Genomic DNA, 13,896 nt, shown 5'->3' with positions numbered 1-13,896 from the left:
TATCGCACTGTGCATGAACGCAATCCTGCTTCAATAAAACAAACATGGATTTTGTTTGTAACTTGTTCCTGGAAAGCAAAACAGAAAGTTCTTGGAAAGGAAAACCTCCTGCTTCTTCCCAAACAAGAGAACACAGGACCACTTTGATTAGCACCAAAAGGATTTTAAATGAACAGTTCCAGGGAGCTCCTTTCAAATCATAAAATGTCAATTTTACATAAAAGTGTGTTTACAAATAGTTTCTGCTTTACACTCAGCTCTGCTCATTACTGACCAGAAGTTATATACATATACAAACTAGCGCAGCAGCTTCAACCACTTGCAAGGAGACCGCAGAATTTATTTCAGAAATAAAAATAGGATTTCCTGGTTCCTAGAAATTCTCTTCAGCCTGCCAGATTCAGTCCCCTGTGGGCTCCTGCAGCCTCAGGAGAGCACTAAGCCTTTGCGGAGAAGGGGTACTGTGGGTGCCACCAATCCAGGAGCCTGACACTGTGCACGGGGTCCAGTACAACCTGCACCCCCTGCTCCACGCGTTGCTTCTTCCCATTGCGCACGGGCGCATCCTGGAACACCAGGCGCACGCGGTGGTGCCGCATGTCCGTGCTCACCGAGATGGAGAACTGCAAGAGAAGAGAACAGAGCTTCAGAAGGTCACAGTGACCAAGAGAGTTCTCAACACAACACTTCTAGATTTTATAATTCCTCTGAATTATACAAGTCTAAGGTGTTTCACAGTAACACTCTCAAGGCTACAGCACTGGATCCAAACTGGCTCTCTGGCTGGCAGCCCCAAGTAATCACACTGGAAGTAAGGGTTGGAAAAGAACACTGGAACTGCCAGGGCAGTGGTGGGGTCAGCATCCTTTGCACTGCTCAAAAGGCCTGCAGATGTGGCACTTGGCACATGGGTTAGGGGTGAACACGGCAGTGTGGGACTTGATCTTAAAAGTCTTTTCCAATCAAAGTAATTTTATGAGTCTGATTCTAAGTGAACCTGGAAGCAAGTGGCTGTCAGGAGAAGTCTGGAACTCACTGCCCAGCTCCTAAGTGAGGCCAGATTGAACCTCTCCTGAGCACTGGCCACTTCTGAGACCTTGACTTCCAATCTGGGACTGAACATTCAAAGAGTTTGCTCTTACGGGATTTTACTCTCAGAATTAATTGCCATAAAGAGATACTTTCCTGTGAGGGGCAGGCCTCCACTTCTGCTGCTCCATCTCCTGTACCTGCTGCAGTTCTGGTAATTGACCTGCCCCCACACACTGAACAACCACAGCTCGTGACAGATTACGAGCATTTCCTCTCTTCATTAACCATACCATTCCCAGAATGGGTTACTGATTGAGCAGTAGGATTTATACAGCCCAAAAGAGGCACTGGGTGGGATTCCTGGGGCTGTCCTGTGCAGGAGCAGGAGCTGGGCTCTATGATCCCTGATTCCAGCACAGGAGATTCCAGGTGCCCTCTTCATGTCCTTACAGGAACCTCATCTGCAAAGCCTGGCAGCTTTCTCCCACTCACCAAGGTGAAGGTCATGCCCATGACGATTGGCACAAAGATGAAGTTGAAGGTGGTGATCTGCAGCAGGCAGCAATCCTGATCTGGGTTTGTGTGCACTTCCTCATACTGGATTGGGGGCTGGAGACCCTTGCAACACTTGCTCTTAAATCTGGGAGACTTGAAAGAAAGAGGCTGATTTAGCAAAGCAGGAACCTCTGCTGGGTTTGACTGCTCCTCCCCAGTGCGGCCTGGCAGGGTCTTTCCTCCTCCCCAGGTGTTTGGGCAAAGTGTCACAATTAACATCAAAATGCAATCACTCAGGATGGGCAATTTTCAGGACCATTTCTTTAGAGGGGAAAGCTGCACAATTCCCAAGGTTGCCTAAAATTATTGGCTTCTCCCAAGACCCACTACTGGAGGCTTTTCCTGGCAGTGGTGGCTGTCTTCACTTCCCTGAGAAATCTTGGCAATGGCATAACAAGAAGTTTCAGATTTTGGTCAACATTTTGACCACTGCAGTCAGACAGTCTGGGTTTTGGTAACAGTAGTGATGACCCAACGGTGAGATTAATTGGTGTAAAAAATTATCCACATTTTATAGCAGAGAAAGGATACCAGAGGACGAAATAAAAATGTGGGATTCTAAATGTCTTGGTAACACAGACTGAAAACTGAGTGTAGTTCCACAACGTGCTTCAGTTTACCATGGGGTTCAGTTTGCATTTACTGTCTGAACGGACAAAAAGTTTCCACCTCCCCTCTACCCCCAGAAAAATAATTTCTGCTTCAAACAAAAGTCACAGCTGATCTGGTTCTTTCATACCTGCTTTTTGAACTTGAAGTTGAATTCCCACATTGCTTCTTGTCTGTTCCCTACAATCTTTTTGCACCAGAAAAGCAGACACTGAGGTGGAAAAAAGAAACAGAAAATTATGAAACCCTTAGAAGCATCACTTTAAATAAGTTTTAACAGATCATAAAGGCTTCCAATTGCAAACACAATTACATAGGAGCAATTAGGAGCCACTTATTCAAATTATGATCGAAGAACCCTCTCAGCAGTGTAGATCTCCCAGTTTCAAGCCGGCCAACTCCTCATGCAACACGTAGTCACTGAAGTGCCAAACAGCAAAATCCTGTTGTGCTATTTGGCCCTTTCCTAGGGCAGGGGTGAGTGGTGCAGATTCACCCATTCCCTCCACCCATCAGCAACTCCCATTAAACTGGGTTCCAAACAAGGTTAAAGTAAGGAACAACGGAGAACAGAATAAGGATCAAGAAGGAAAGGATCTTGAGGGAAATAAAAAGACAGTACAGGAGCTATAAGGGGATGAATGAAGAAGTTCCTAAGCCACCGTGGTGTCAAATGGAAACCCTGACCTCGCCATCACCAGCACTGACTGTCATCGCTTCAAATCCAAAACACTGCCAGGACACCACAGTCTGACCAACCTTCTGTCTCTTTTCAACAGAAAATGAAAAACCAGCCTCAAACAGACTCAGAAGTCACCAGCACTGCCCTCCCACGCAGACATACACCAGGACTGCTCCAGTTTCACTTAGTTATCACTGTGTGGGCCACAAGCTCCAGCCCAGGAGCTCGTTCTAGAGCATGAGGCTCAGAAGAACTTCTGCAGGAGGGAAATCCTTGCCTGCCACTCACAGTACAAGCAACCAGCCTTCAACAGCCAAGGAAAGAACCTGGCAAGTCAGTTCAGCCATCCCACAAAGCTTTTCCACATCACAGATGCCAGCCCACCACAGCTGGTCTTATCTTTCAAGAGTGTCAGCAGGAAAGGGAGAAATAATGTGGGTAAAGAGAACTCCCTGTGATCCATGCACAGTCTCTTCTGAAGAGTGAAGGCCTGACTGGGTTGCAGGGCAAAGAACACACTTAACTTCACTGCAGGATGGAATGATCCTAATAAAACAAAGCCAGAGCCCGCCTCCACCACAGGGACACTAAAGAGACCAAAACTGACTAACAAGACCCTCTACTTCAACTCAGAGTCATATCCATAAACAAGAGTCCTTAAAGGACTTTTTTTCTCCACAATCTCCATGAGGTGAACAACAAAGCTCTGTGGAGTAAAGCTCAGAAACATGCACGGAATAACTTCCACCCGGGAAGAAGCAGCACTCAGGTTTTTTCCACTAAAAACATTCTCGAGATCTTTCAACTCAGATGTGCAGCAGATGCTGCTGAGTTTAACTCCACCATCAGTGGCATTTGTAGTTCACCTGCAGAGACAGGCTGGTCTAGCAACCTGTTTGGTCATGGCAAGTAGTGAAGCACAAAAGGTCAGTACCTCCTAAGGGGCAGAGGATGTCGTCCTCGGGTCAGCCGTCCTGCCCTTCAGACGCGCCGTGCGGCTGCCGCTCCGCCCAAAATAATGGGGTGTCTTTAAAGGGCAAACACCTCTGCTGACACCATAACGGCTCCAGTGTCCCACACAAGCTAGGCTAGGGAAAGAAAAAAGGAAATTAAAGAGGAAAAGCTAGATTGGATCACACCCGGGGCTGGGCTCTCCTCTAGCCACATGCAGTTTAGGTAGGCGTTGCCGTTAGTTGTCAGCAACCCACAAAAGTACAACCAAAGCCCAGGAAAGCCAGAATGTGGGGAGGCAGTGCCAGGTCCTCCTCCAAACCCTCTGTGCTGAGGAATTGCTGTGCACAGTCCCACAGGTGGAGCTCAGTCCTGCAGTGCAATAGTACAGCAAGACCAGACTCAGAGTGGCTCTTTCATGCTGCAAGGGGTTAGGTTAAACCTCTACTGCTCTGACAAAGTCTTGTTCCCATTTAATTTCCTTTTTTAAAAGCTGAACAGTGAATGACTGCACTTAAAGGATCCTCCTCCAATTGTTAGTGCAGGAGAAACACTAGCAGTGGGCACCAAAGCCGTTATGATGTCACCAGGAAGCCTCTTGAAATGCTGACCCTGCCAGCACTGCCTCAGGGTTCCAGCTCCTACAGCCATGAGCAGTGAGAGCTTGGGCTCAGGACTACTGGAATTTCCTCAAAATTAATTGCTTTTTCAGTTGGTAAGAATGTAGATCCCCAGCCTGGGGACACAGGAAGAGAAGGAGGAGCTCTGGATGCAGAGGTCAGACCGCACCCAGAGCAATGTGCTTTTCCCTGTGCTGCAGCACCACCTCCTGTGTGCTGCTGGATGCTCCCCAGCCTATGACAGCCTGTGACAGGGAGAGGAAGGAAGAAAGTTGGGATGACACGTACAGATAGATGAGGCTCCTCTATTTTGAATAGAAAAGAAAGAATAACTCCTCAGCAAAACCCACTTCAGTGTGGCTCTAAAAACCTCATTCAACAGGTTTTTGACCTTGGGTTTGGAGGGTGGAGAATTCACATCATTGCTTAAGCTGCTCACAGAGTATCGGCCAGTTGCAAGTTAAAAACAAACAAGAGACACAAAAGCATTTCAGAGTTAATGGTCAACAGCAGTTAAAGAGCTATGATACGTAAGTGCTCCAAGCTGGGATAGTACAGGGAATTATCTGCCCACAGCACAGACAAACCCTTCAAATCCCAACGGAAGTTGAGCCCAGTCGCAGACACTGGCTCTGCACATTTGCCATGCTCAATCCAGTGTCACCACCCCACCTCACCCACACACGAGACTAGACCTGCAGGAAAGCAGGGTGACACAACTCCTGGCTTCAGTGTCACTCCTGAGCTCTCCAGAGGCCTGTTACAGAGAGATGTACTCTGGCAGACAGTGTCAGAATAAAGCAAAACATATACAAGCTGATTCTATGGAGCCTCGTTCTGAGGAGGGGAGTGCTGCAAACATCCCTGGCAGTTCTGCCATCCAGTGAAACCAGGGCCCTTTAGCTGGTTACAACGGTGTAATGTAGGACTTAGGCAGAAGTTACTCCAAAGCGTAACTCCACAGGTACAAGTAACCAGCCCACTTTTACAAATCCCACTGAGAATATCCAGTTAGTGACCATCTTACACCCCAGCTTCGCTGGTGACCATCACCACATCATCTGCTTTTCTTCCAGAAGAAAAAAAAACAAACAGAAACAGCAACACCTCTGATAAATCCTAGCATCCTGAGTGATGCCACTTACTCTGGAATTCTTTAAAGTGCTGGGAGTACTGTCTGGGATGGCGGGGTTCCTGGAGAGGCGGGCGGCAAAGGGCTCGTACATGTGGAACAGGGAGCGGATGACGCAGGCGCGCAGGCAGTGCAGCTTCTCCATGGACTCCGGGCGCAGGCGCAGGGGCAGGTATGCGTCCAGGCTGTAGTGCCTGCAGAACCCACAGGGATGGTGTCAACTCCAGGGCACAGCCAGGGCAGGGCCAGCTAGGGCTAGAGCCCTGTCAGAGGAAAACTCCACATCTGACCGACCACAGGACTCTGGGAAACCCTGAGGGCTGCGAGGGGGCTGTGCTGTTGACAGGACTTCACATGGTAGGCTCAAAGCCCCAATCTGCACCAGGCAGGCTTCCAGCTCACACACCCTGTTACAATTCCCACTAATTCCTAGTTTGCCTAAATACCAGCCAGGGATGTAGCTGCAGGCTGCACAAAAGGCTTCAGGTTCCCAGGGTCTCCCAGCTGAGCCGATTGCAGCTCTATGCAAGGCCTGAGCAGCCTGAATGCCTGCACTCAAGGGCTATTCCTTGATCACATTCCAAAGGAGCCTTTGCTATGGAATGTCGCACTAAAAACCATGCCTGAGGATGACTACAGCTCCTCTCTACTCTGTGTCCCTGCTGCTTGTGCCTCCTGGGCAACTGGTACAGCTGTGTAAAGAAAACATTTTCTCCTGAAGGAATATCCCAGTGGCATGCACTGGGACAGGAGGATTTGTGTCAAGTGTTGACCACCCCTCTGCCCTCCTTGCTTGCACTTACACCTGTCACTATACAGCTCCAAAATGGCCCAATTACAGGGAGGTGGCTGTGATCAGAGCTTGAGGCAGGGCAAGCTGTCCACCAGTGATGTTTGCCTTTCAGCACTGGCCATGCCATACACACTGGAGAGGCTGATATATACAAATGTTGGGCCACAGAAAGCAGAAAAGGACACAAAGCTCTGAGATTTTACAGGGAACATACGCCACAAAGATCCATTTCCAGACCCAAAGCAGATGTGATATTAGAATCTTATAATGGTTTGAGTTGGAAGGAACTTTAAAACCCAGTTCATGGGCTCCCTGCCATGGGCAGGGACACCTTCCACTATCCCAGTGTGCTCCAACCTGGCCTCGGACACTCCAGGGATGGGACAGCCACAGTTTCTCTGGGCAGTCTGTGCCAGGACTTCACTGCCTTCAGAGCCAAGAATTTTTTCCTAACATCCAAGATAACCCTGCCCTCAGTTTAAAACCATTGCTCCTTGTCCCATCACCACCCACCCATATAAGAAGTCCCTCTGCCTCCCTTCTATAAGCCCCCTTATGGTACTGGAAGACCACAGGGAGGTCTTCCCCAAGCCTTCTCTTCTCCAGGCTGAACAACCCCAGCTCTCCCAGCTCGTATTTGAGGGAGAAGAATATTTCACAACCCCTTGCCAAGGGAGGCCCACATCACCATGTCAATGTGCATAGACAGAGCCCAGGCCTACAGGAAATTATTCCCTTATTTCCAGCTCTGCAGAGAACTGCTCTCTACTGAAACCTCCCACAACCAGTTTAAAAAACCCTCTAGAGTCTGACCTTCTGTAGAGCCTTGTCCAAAAAGCAGCAGTGCAAGTGACAGTCCAGGCTTTCTTGCAGATCAGAGAGAACCGGACGATGTCCTCAGGGCGGATGTAGGAAGCCAGGAGCAGCCAGATGTCGATGGGATATTCCTCTCCTCCTCCCCCTTCTGTGTCTTCTAAAGTCAGTGAGGGTGTATTAGCACAGGACATCACATCTGCACCAATTCCCACCTAGACACACGTGTTGCACGCTGTGCCGCTGAATTACACACATAGAGTCAGCCAAGCCCCAGTCTGCACAACCTCAGTGGCCCTGCTCCCCATTCCCATCAGTGTCCACACACCTGCCACTGTTAACCCTGCTGCACAAATGGCAAAAGTGGCAGATTCATAAAGGCATTCAGGTTGAAAGGGTCCTCTGGAGGTTTCTAATCCAGCAGCTCAGCTCAAAGCACACAGAATTAGGTCATTTTGTTCAGCATCTTGTCCAAATGAGTTCTGTGTTGCAAGGATGGAAATCACAGCTTTTCTGGACCCTGTTTCAGTGCATGACCCTGTCACAGCTGAAATACCACACTGAGGTTGAGAAATAAAAACTGGATGTAAAATAAAGAGGCAACTTCAGGTAAAAGAGTGTCAAGCTCCTGCATTTTTAATCAAAAGGGCACATTCAACAGGTCACTAAACTTGCTTCTCACTTGAAGACCCTGATCATTGACACTGCCAGCCTTGTCAATGCTTTGTTCCAGTGCTCACAGTATTTTGGTAGGAATTCTGTCAGGGAGGGAAATTCTGTTCTGCATGTGGCAATCAGCTGCTTTTTTAAAAACAATTAATTTCACTAAAGCTTCTTCAATGGGAACTTTTAATGCAATTCAGATGGAGAGAATGGCCTGTTCTTCCTCTCAGAGGTGTCAGAACTGCGCAGCCAGAACTGAGGGCTCACACTTCTTTTATTCAGGAGTGTTTTGTAGTTAACACCACATGTTTTTCCACAGACACTGCTCCAAATTTAGGAGTTAAAAAATACTTTTAAAGAATATAAGTAGGTGAATAATACTGAGCATTAGGAAGGTTAAGAACAGAAAAGGAAAACACAACTTGTGCCCAGTGCTAAATAGGAAAAGCGGCTGTGAGGTCCCCAGCATGGAAGATGTGTTTGGGAACTTGAGGGTGCCAGATCTAACCCTGAGACAGCAGGTTAATATAAAGGGCAGTTCTTTAACCTCATGTGACACTTGCCGAAGAAAGCTCTGGATGTGGTAATTTCCCCATAGCACTTCAGCGTTACGGCAGCCACACCCACAACGGGCTGCTACACACACTGCTGGGTCAGCTCTGGCTCAAGAAGCCATCAAACTCCCCACTGCTGAACTCAGAGGCAGCCAGAAGCATCACTGTTCGATCACCTTTTTTCCTCCCTACACATGTAGCAGAAACGAGACAAGACAGAACAGAATATTGTCTTCCCCGACTCATAGCTCCAGCAACTCAGATATTATTTTGTCAGGATTCCAAAGAATGCCATAATAAAAGAGGTTATAATCTTTTAACTCTCTTCCCAGAGGAAGCATTGTCCACCTTCAGTCTGTGGTGGATGATCACATGCTACATAAATTGCTATTAAGCTCAAGAATACTCGTTAAAAATTGCTTCTCAGCCTGAAAGCAACCTGTTACTAGAAACTTCTGCAGGGTTCCCCAGTCCAGCAGAGCTGTCTGCTGCCTACACTGCATTGTTAATGGATTTCTATGGAGTTGCACAAAGTGTAAATGCTGAAGGATACATCTCCCTTGAACTAATGTATTATGATGCCACTAGGATCAAATGCACTTCCTTGCTGGAAAAAGAGCCCTTTAAACCCATTTGTAACAAACCACAACCTTGGAAACACAATGAAAGCAGAGCTTGTGTTTTGCCAACAACTGCATCATGGACAGCAGCACTTCAACCCCAAAGCAAGCCTGCTGCCACCACCCCTCATTCAGTGAGGCAGCACAGCCAGTGGCAAAGTTGCACAACTCTGGAATAACAGTGTTTGTTTTCCAAAGCTGAGGGACAGTTGCTAAAGGCAAGGAGCCCTCAGGCTTTGATTTCATCCCTCAGGCTCTGCCTTTGTGCAAATACAGCTCCTGTGACCAAGTGCCTGCAAATTTACAAGTGACCTTGGCATTTCTTTGTGCACACACAAATTCCAGAATGCTCCAAGAGCCCCATGACCATCCTGTAAATCACCAGCACGAGAATCCCCCGTGCAGGACATGCAGCAGGGCCCCACAGAGCCCCGGAAGGGCAAGTGACCACACCTTTGTGCCTTTTGCTCTTCTTTTTCCTCGAGGCAGCCCTCCCGCTGATGGTGTCCTTGGTATCCATCTCATCGCTGCTGTCACAGGACTCTCCCGACACGGAGAGAACTTCCTCAGTAGGGACACAGGAAGCTTCCAAACCACAGAGGGACTTTACTGGAATGAAAAATGACAGTAAGTCCAACAGCAGAGAGGAAAAGGTGATCCAAGTTCAGGAGATGCTTCAGTGCAACCACTGCCTTAACGCATTATGGTGAGTGACACAGCAAGTAAGTCCTGAGCTCAAGGATTACCTCATCAGGGAAAGATTAGCAGGGGTGAGTGAATGGGAAACATAATTATTCAGCTACTTGTTTTTAAAGAATGAACAATGAGGATGATTACCAGCACATTATGCAGTCCACACTGGTTTAGCTGAAGCTATTTACAATGCCAAATAAAACAACAGGCTCTTCCTAAGGGGTAACTGGTTTCCCTGAACAGCAGAGCTGCCTTGCATGGCCATGTTCAGCCTGGAGCCAGCACCTGCTCTAGAACTATTTTATAAGCACGGAGAAGACTCTCTCCCTTTGCAACAGGACAAACATCCTGTGGCAGATGACACAAACCACCACGGCTGGAACTCAGTGTTAAGTGCACAGGAGTTCCACTTAACCTGGAATTTAGTGAAGGGAAAGACTCTGGCCTATTGAGGAAAACAGCCACTTGAGTCAGCTGGCGTTAGTTTTGGGGTTTTTTTGGGGGGGTGGTTTTTTGTGGGATTTTTTTTTTTTTTCCCTGTATTAGGGGACACGTTTAGACATATCCCTGCTCAGAAATATTATTTTTAAAACTCTATCTGTAAATGGAGGGCGAATTAGGGCAGAAAAATCCACATGTGAGTCCGTAATGACAGTCTTGGAAAAAGAAAGGTGTGGTCCTACATTACAGCTGTGTGAGGCACAGCCACGGAGACCAGCACTGCCACAGCAGCACAAAGGCTTTGCAAACAGGTTGTGAAATTCATTCAAGAGCTGAATTTCAACCCAACATGCTGGGTGAAGAATAGAACATGACCATGAGGTCAAAGGAGGCTTAGTGTTCAAGCTTTTTTACCCAGCACAAACTGAAGCCCAGGAAGGGTTTATACATCCCAGTTCCAGATATTGCAGTCACCAGAGCCACTGAAGAGCAAAATGTGCTGTTTGAATCACAGGGACAGAGTAGCAGAAAAACAAGTAACAACAACAATCAACTGAACAGAAACTCAAGTGAAAAATATTCTCGTTTCTAGCCACCAAACAAGGTTTTAAAATGAAAAGACAGCAGATGGTAAGACAGTCTTCAGAGAGGGCTTGACTGTACCCACTAACTAGACACACCTCAGTGCTTTGCTAAACCAGTTCTACCTCACTTTGCACAGTTTGTTCTGTAAACTGGATTCTTTCCTGCCACCTGGATGTATTCATGGCAGTTATTTTCCCCACTGCCCTCTCCACATGACCTTTGATAGGTAAAAAGAGAGGGAAATAGGTGGCAACACAAATGACAGTGAGTTAAGACATCAAATACAGCCAAGCAAGAGAGGACAAAACTGACAGGGACTCAGAGTGGGGTTTAGAAGACAAGCCCACTCCACTAAGGAAAAGTCAACCTCTGAGTCAACAGGACAAGCCCACTGAATAGAGGCACCCTCTTTTCAGCTCACTGTTGTAATCCTCCCATCCTGGGCATTAGAATGGGGAGGAGAAAAGGCTAGAAAAATTCCTCCTGGCCGTGGCTTCCCTGTCAGTGAAGCTCCCACGGGATGTGTGCTGTGGGGAGCACCTCAGCCCTACAGTCACTCTAAGCCAAGCTCCTGGAGGGCAGCAAGGCCAAAGGTTGGAGCTCCTGTCTCCACGTGGCACCCCATGATGCACAGATAAGGCTGGGCTAGATAAGGCTGCACAGTCATGGCTGCACCAGATAAGGCTGGAGCACAGCCTTGGGGCTGGGGAGGAGAGATCCCAAAGATCCCTGAATCCAGAGGGGAAACCCCTGAGACTGCACCGCAAAGACCTGGGAAGGGGGTGGGCAGGGAACTGCTGTGACTTGGAGTCACCAGGATGAGGTGGAGGTGAGCCAGAAACACAGCAGGAAAGGGGATAAACTGGATGAAGCAGATGATGCTGGGGGCAGGGAGCACAGAACACCAGCAGTTTGCCAGCATGATGCTGAAGTGCCGGACTTTGCCTCAAGGAGACAGAACACAGATGGGTGAACAGGAGCAGGAATGGGAGGAGGAATCCCCAAACAAAGGAGACCACAAAAGAGGTAGGTGCCCTGATCTTAAAAACTTGAGAAGTAGCTTTTAAGCAACTCAAGCTGGAGAGGATGTTCAAGAGCACCACTGCCCGACAGGCACTCATGCCAAGTGCATACTGTCTCCAACAATGCAAGATTTCAGCAGCAAACCAAGAGTTTCCCTTTATGAAAAGTTCAATCATCACTGTCAACACAACAACATCCACCTCCAACATGTGTGACCAGCTACATTTAAAAGGCCTAACCATTTCTCAAGCAAGGGGGGTGTGTTCTTTCAGAAAGCTCCCATACAAGGAAGAAGCAGATAACAAAATACTGCACTACCTTTCCAGGAAAACTCGTTTACAGAGTTCACCAAATAAACAGCAACACCCTCCCAAGACCTCCTTGCAACACGTTTGACAGAACTATCACAACCTTACTCCCCCTGCAAAGAACTTTACCTGCTAATAAAGTTATCTATAGTTTTATATGTGGTAATAAAGTAATAAAGACTTTTATCATGTTATTTTCTGCTTCGAGCAGGAGATGACACGCAAGCCTTTCCATCTCAGGCACTAACAAAGGCTCAGCAACTCTAGCAGTAGGCTTTCTGCAAAACCTCCTGTCTAAATCCTTAACACCCGATTGTCTACAGAGTCGCACAGGCTCATTTTCAGGACTAAAGGACACACATCTTCTCAGCTTAAGGAAAAGGAGTTTCCCATGTCATGCAGAGGCCAGCAAAACCTGAAGGCAGTATGGGGAAGGCTGGGGCCCCAGGGCAGACCCACCTTCCTGCTGCACTGCGTTGGCCACAGCTTTCTTCACCCGTCCAGATTTCACGACAGCTGGGTCTGAGTTGGCATAATCTGCCACTGTCACTGCAGAGAGAGGGAAACAGGGGTCAGAGGGATTAGGGGTTATAGGGTGGGGACAGAAGGGCTAAGAGTCATAATGCCTAAAGGGAACAGCTCCCAGAGAAGCAGAGGCTCGAGGAGCTGCACAAGCAGGAAAATGAGCCTCAGCAGTGAGGCGCAGACCAGGAATCCCCAGGAAGTCTCTACTCCATACCATTGGTCTACCAGGCTCAGAAGACCCATACTCCTGCCCAGCCCAGTGCAATTCTCCTTCTCTCACTACCTCAGCCAACGATAATCCCATTCTCCCTCACACAATCCAATTCCAGCCTGGCTGATCCTCTGGTCCCAGGCTCCTCCTCCACAGGTAAAGAGGTCTCATTGCCACACATCCGTCCAGAACCCCACTGGGGGATCCCTGCTGGACGCAGCTCTCTGCCTGCACAAACCCGCGAGGGCCCACCTCACTCTTAAGTGAGACTAGACCGCCCTCCTTCCCCGCATTCCCCCTCACCCGGGCCAAGCCCATGCCCTTCAAAGACCTCCCTCATCAGGCCCTAATGCAGGTCCAGGTCTCCTCTCAAGCCTGCACCAGCAGGGCCGAGCTCGGCCCGGCTCACTTCAGGCCCGCCTTCCCTCACAGTCCCCACTTCCCTCACCAGCCCCCGCCTCCGTCAACCGCGACACAGGCCCAGCCCCGCCGGCCCGGCCCGGCTCTCACCCCGCTCGGAGCACACGTCGTCGGCGCGAAACTTGAGGCGTTTGCGGGCGCCCCTGCGGGGCATGGCGGCGGCGGCGGGGCGGCCGCGCGGGGCCATGTCCGGCCGGGCCCCGCGGGGACAGCGGGGACAGCGCCACAGCGCCCGCCCCGCGCGCGTCACCCCGCGACACCGCGCGCCGCTCTGACGTCACCAGGGCGGTGGGAGGGGGCTGTGACGTAATGCCCCAGTCCTCCCGGTACTGAGGGGATCCGTCCGCGGTACTGCCAGTAATGGCGACCCCTGACGTGATTCCCCATCCCCGTTCTCCCAGTACTGAGAATCCTTGAGGGTTTCTCCCTCCCCCCCACAGTCTTCTCACAGTAACAAGAGCACTTCAGGAGATTTCCCCCCGTTCAAGTTCTCCTAGTAACAGGGATCCCTGAGGAGATCCCCCTGTTAGTGAAGATCTGTGAAGTAATTGCCCCCTCTTAGTAATGGGGGTGTTTGTGGGATTGCCCCCTCCCAGTTCTCCCATTAACAGAGGCCTTGAGGGGCTTCCCCCCTACCCAGTCCTCTCAGTATTGGGGGGTGATTCC

The 13,896-nt window shown here is 49.2% G+C and overlaps 1 protein-coding gene across 2 annotated transcripts; it reads right to left on the bottom strand.

Annotated features, from left to right (window-relative positions):
• Positions 1-142: 142 nt before the first annotated feature.
• TMEM183A (transmembrane protein 183A) lies at positions 143-13,449 on the bottom strand. 2 transcript variants are annotated; one of them, XM_040085312.1, is made up of 8 exons: positions 13,321-13,449; positions 12,534-12,623; positions 9,478-9,633; positions 7,188-7,347; positions 5,595-5,775; positions 2,327-2,407; positions 1,525-1,680; positions 143-623 (listed from the first exon to the last, which is right to left on the bottom strand). In XM_040085312.1, exons 1-8 carry the CDS (start codon positions 13,415-13,417, stop codon positions 438-440), a joined length of 1,107 nt encoding a protein of 368 aa, XP_039941246.1. In that variant the 5' UTR covers positions 13,418-13,449; the 3' UTR covers positions 143-437. The 2 variants fall into 2 exon arrangements, with proteins under 2 accessions (XP_039941246.1, XP_039941247.1); XM_040085313.1 differs by having other exon boundaries at positions 7,188-7,344; positions 13,321-13,422.
• Between the last annotated feature and the right edge of the window lie 447 nt (positions 13,450-13,896).

This window comes from Hirundo rustica, chromosome 24, assembly GCF_015227805.2.
Source record: "Hirundo rustica isolate bHirRus1 chromosome 24, bHirRus1.pri.v3, whole genome shotgun sequence".
In the NCBI taxonomy this organism is placed as follows: domain Eukaryota; kingdom Metazoa; phylum Chordata; class Aves; order Passeriformes; family Hirundinidae; genus Hirundo; species Hirundo rustica.
The sequence above is the reverse complement of the archived record's forward strand: the minus strand, read 5'-3'. Positions and strand labels throughout refer to the sequence as shown.

Bases quoted from the DNA above. Each gene is read 5' to 3' on its own strand.
- TMEM183A (XM_040085312.1), bottom strand. From the start codon at position 13,417: ATGGCCCCGCGCGGCCGCCCCGCCGCCGCCGCCATGCCCCGCAGGGGC. The intron at 9,634-12,533 runs GTGGGTCTGCCC...TTTTCATTCCAG, and splicing joins CAACGCAGTGCAGCAGGAAG to TAAAGTCCCTCTGTGGTTTG. The intron at 624-1,524 runs GTGAGTGGGAGA...CTTCTCTTGCAG, and splicing joins TGGGCATGACCTTCACCTTG to TTCTCCATCTCGGTGAGCAC.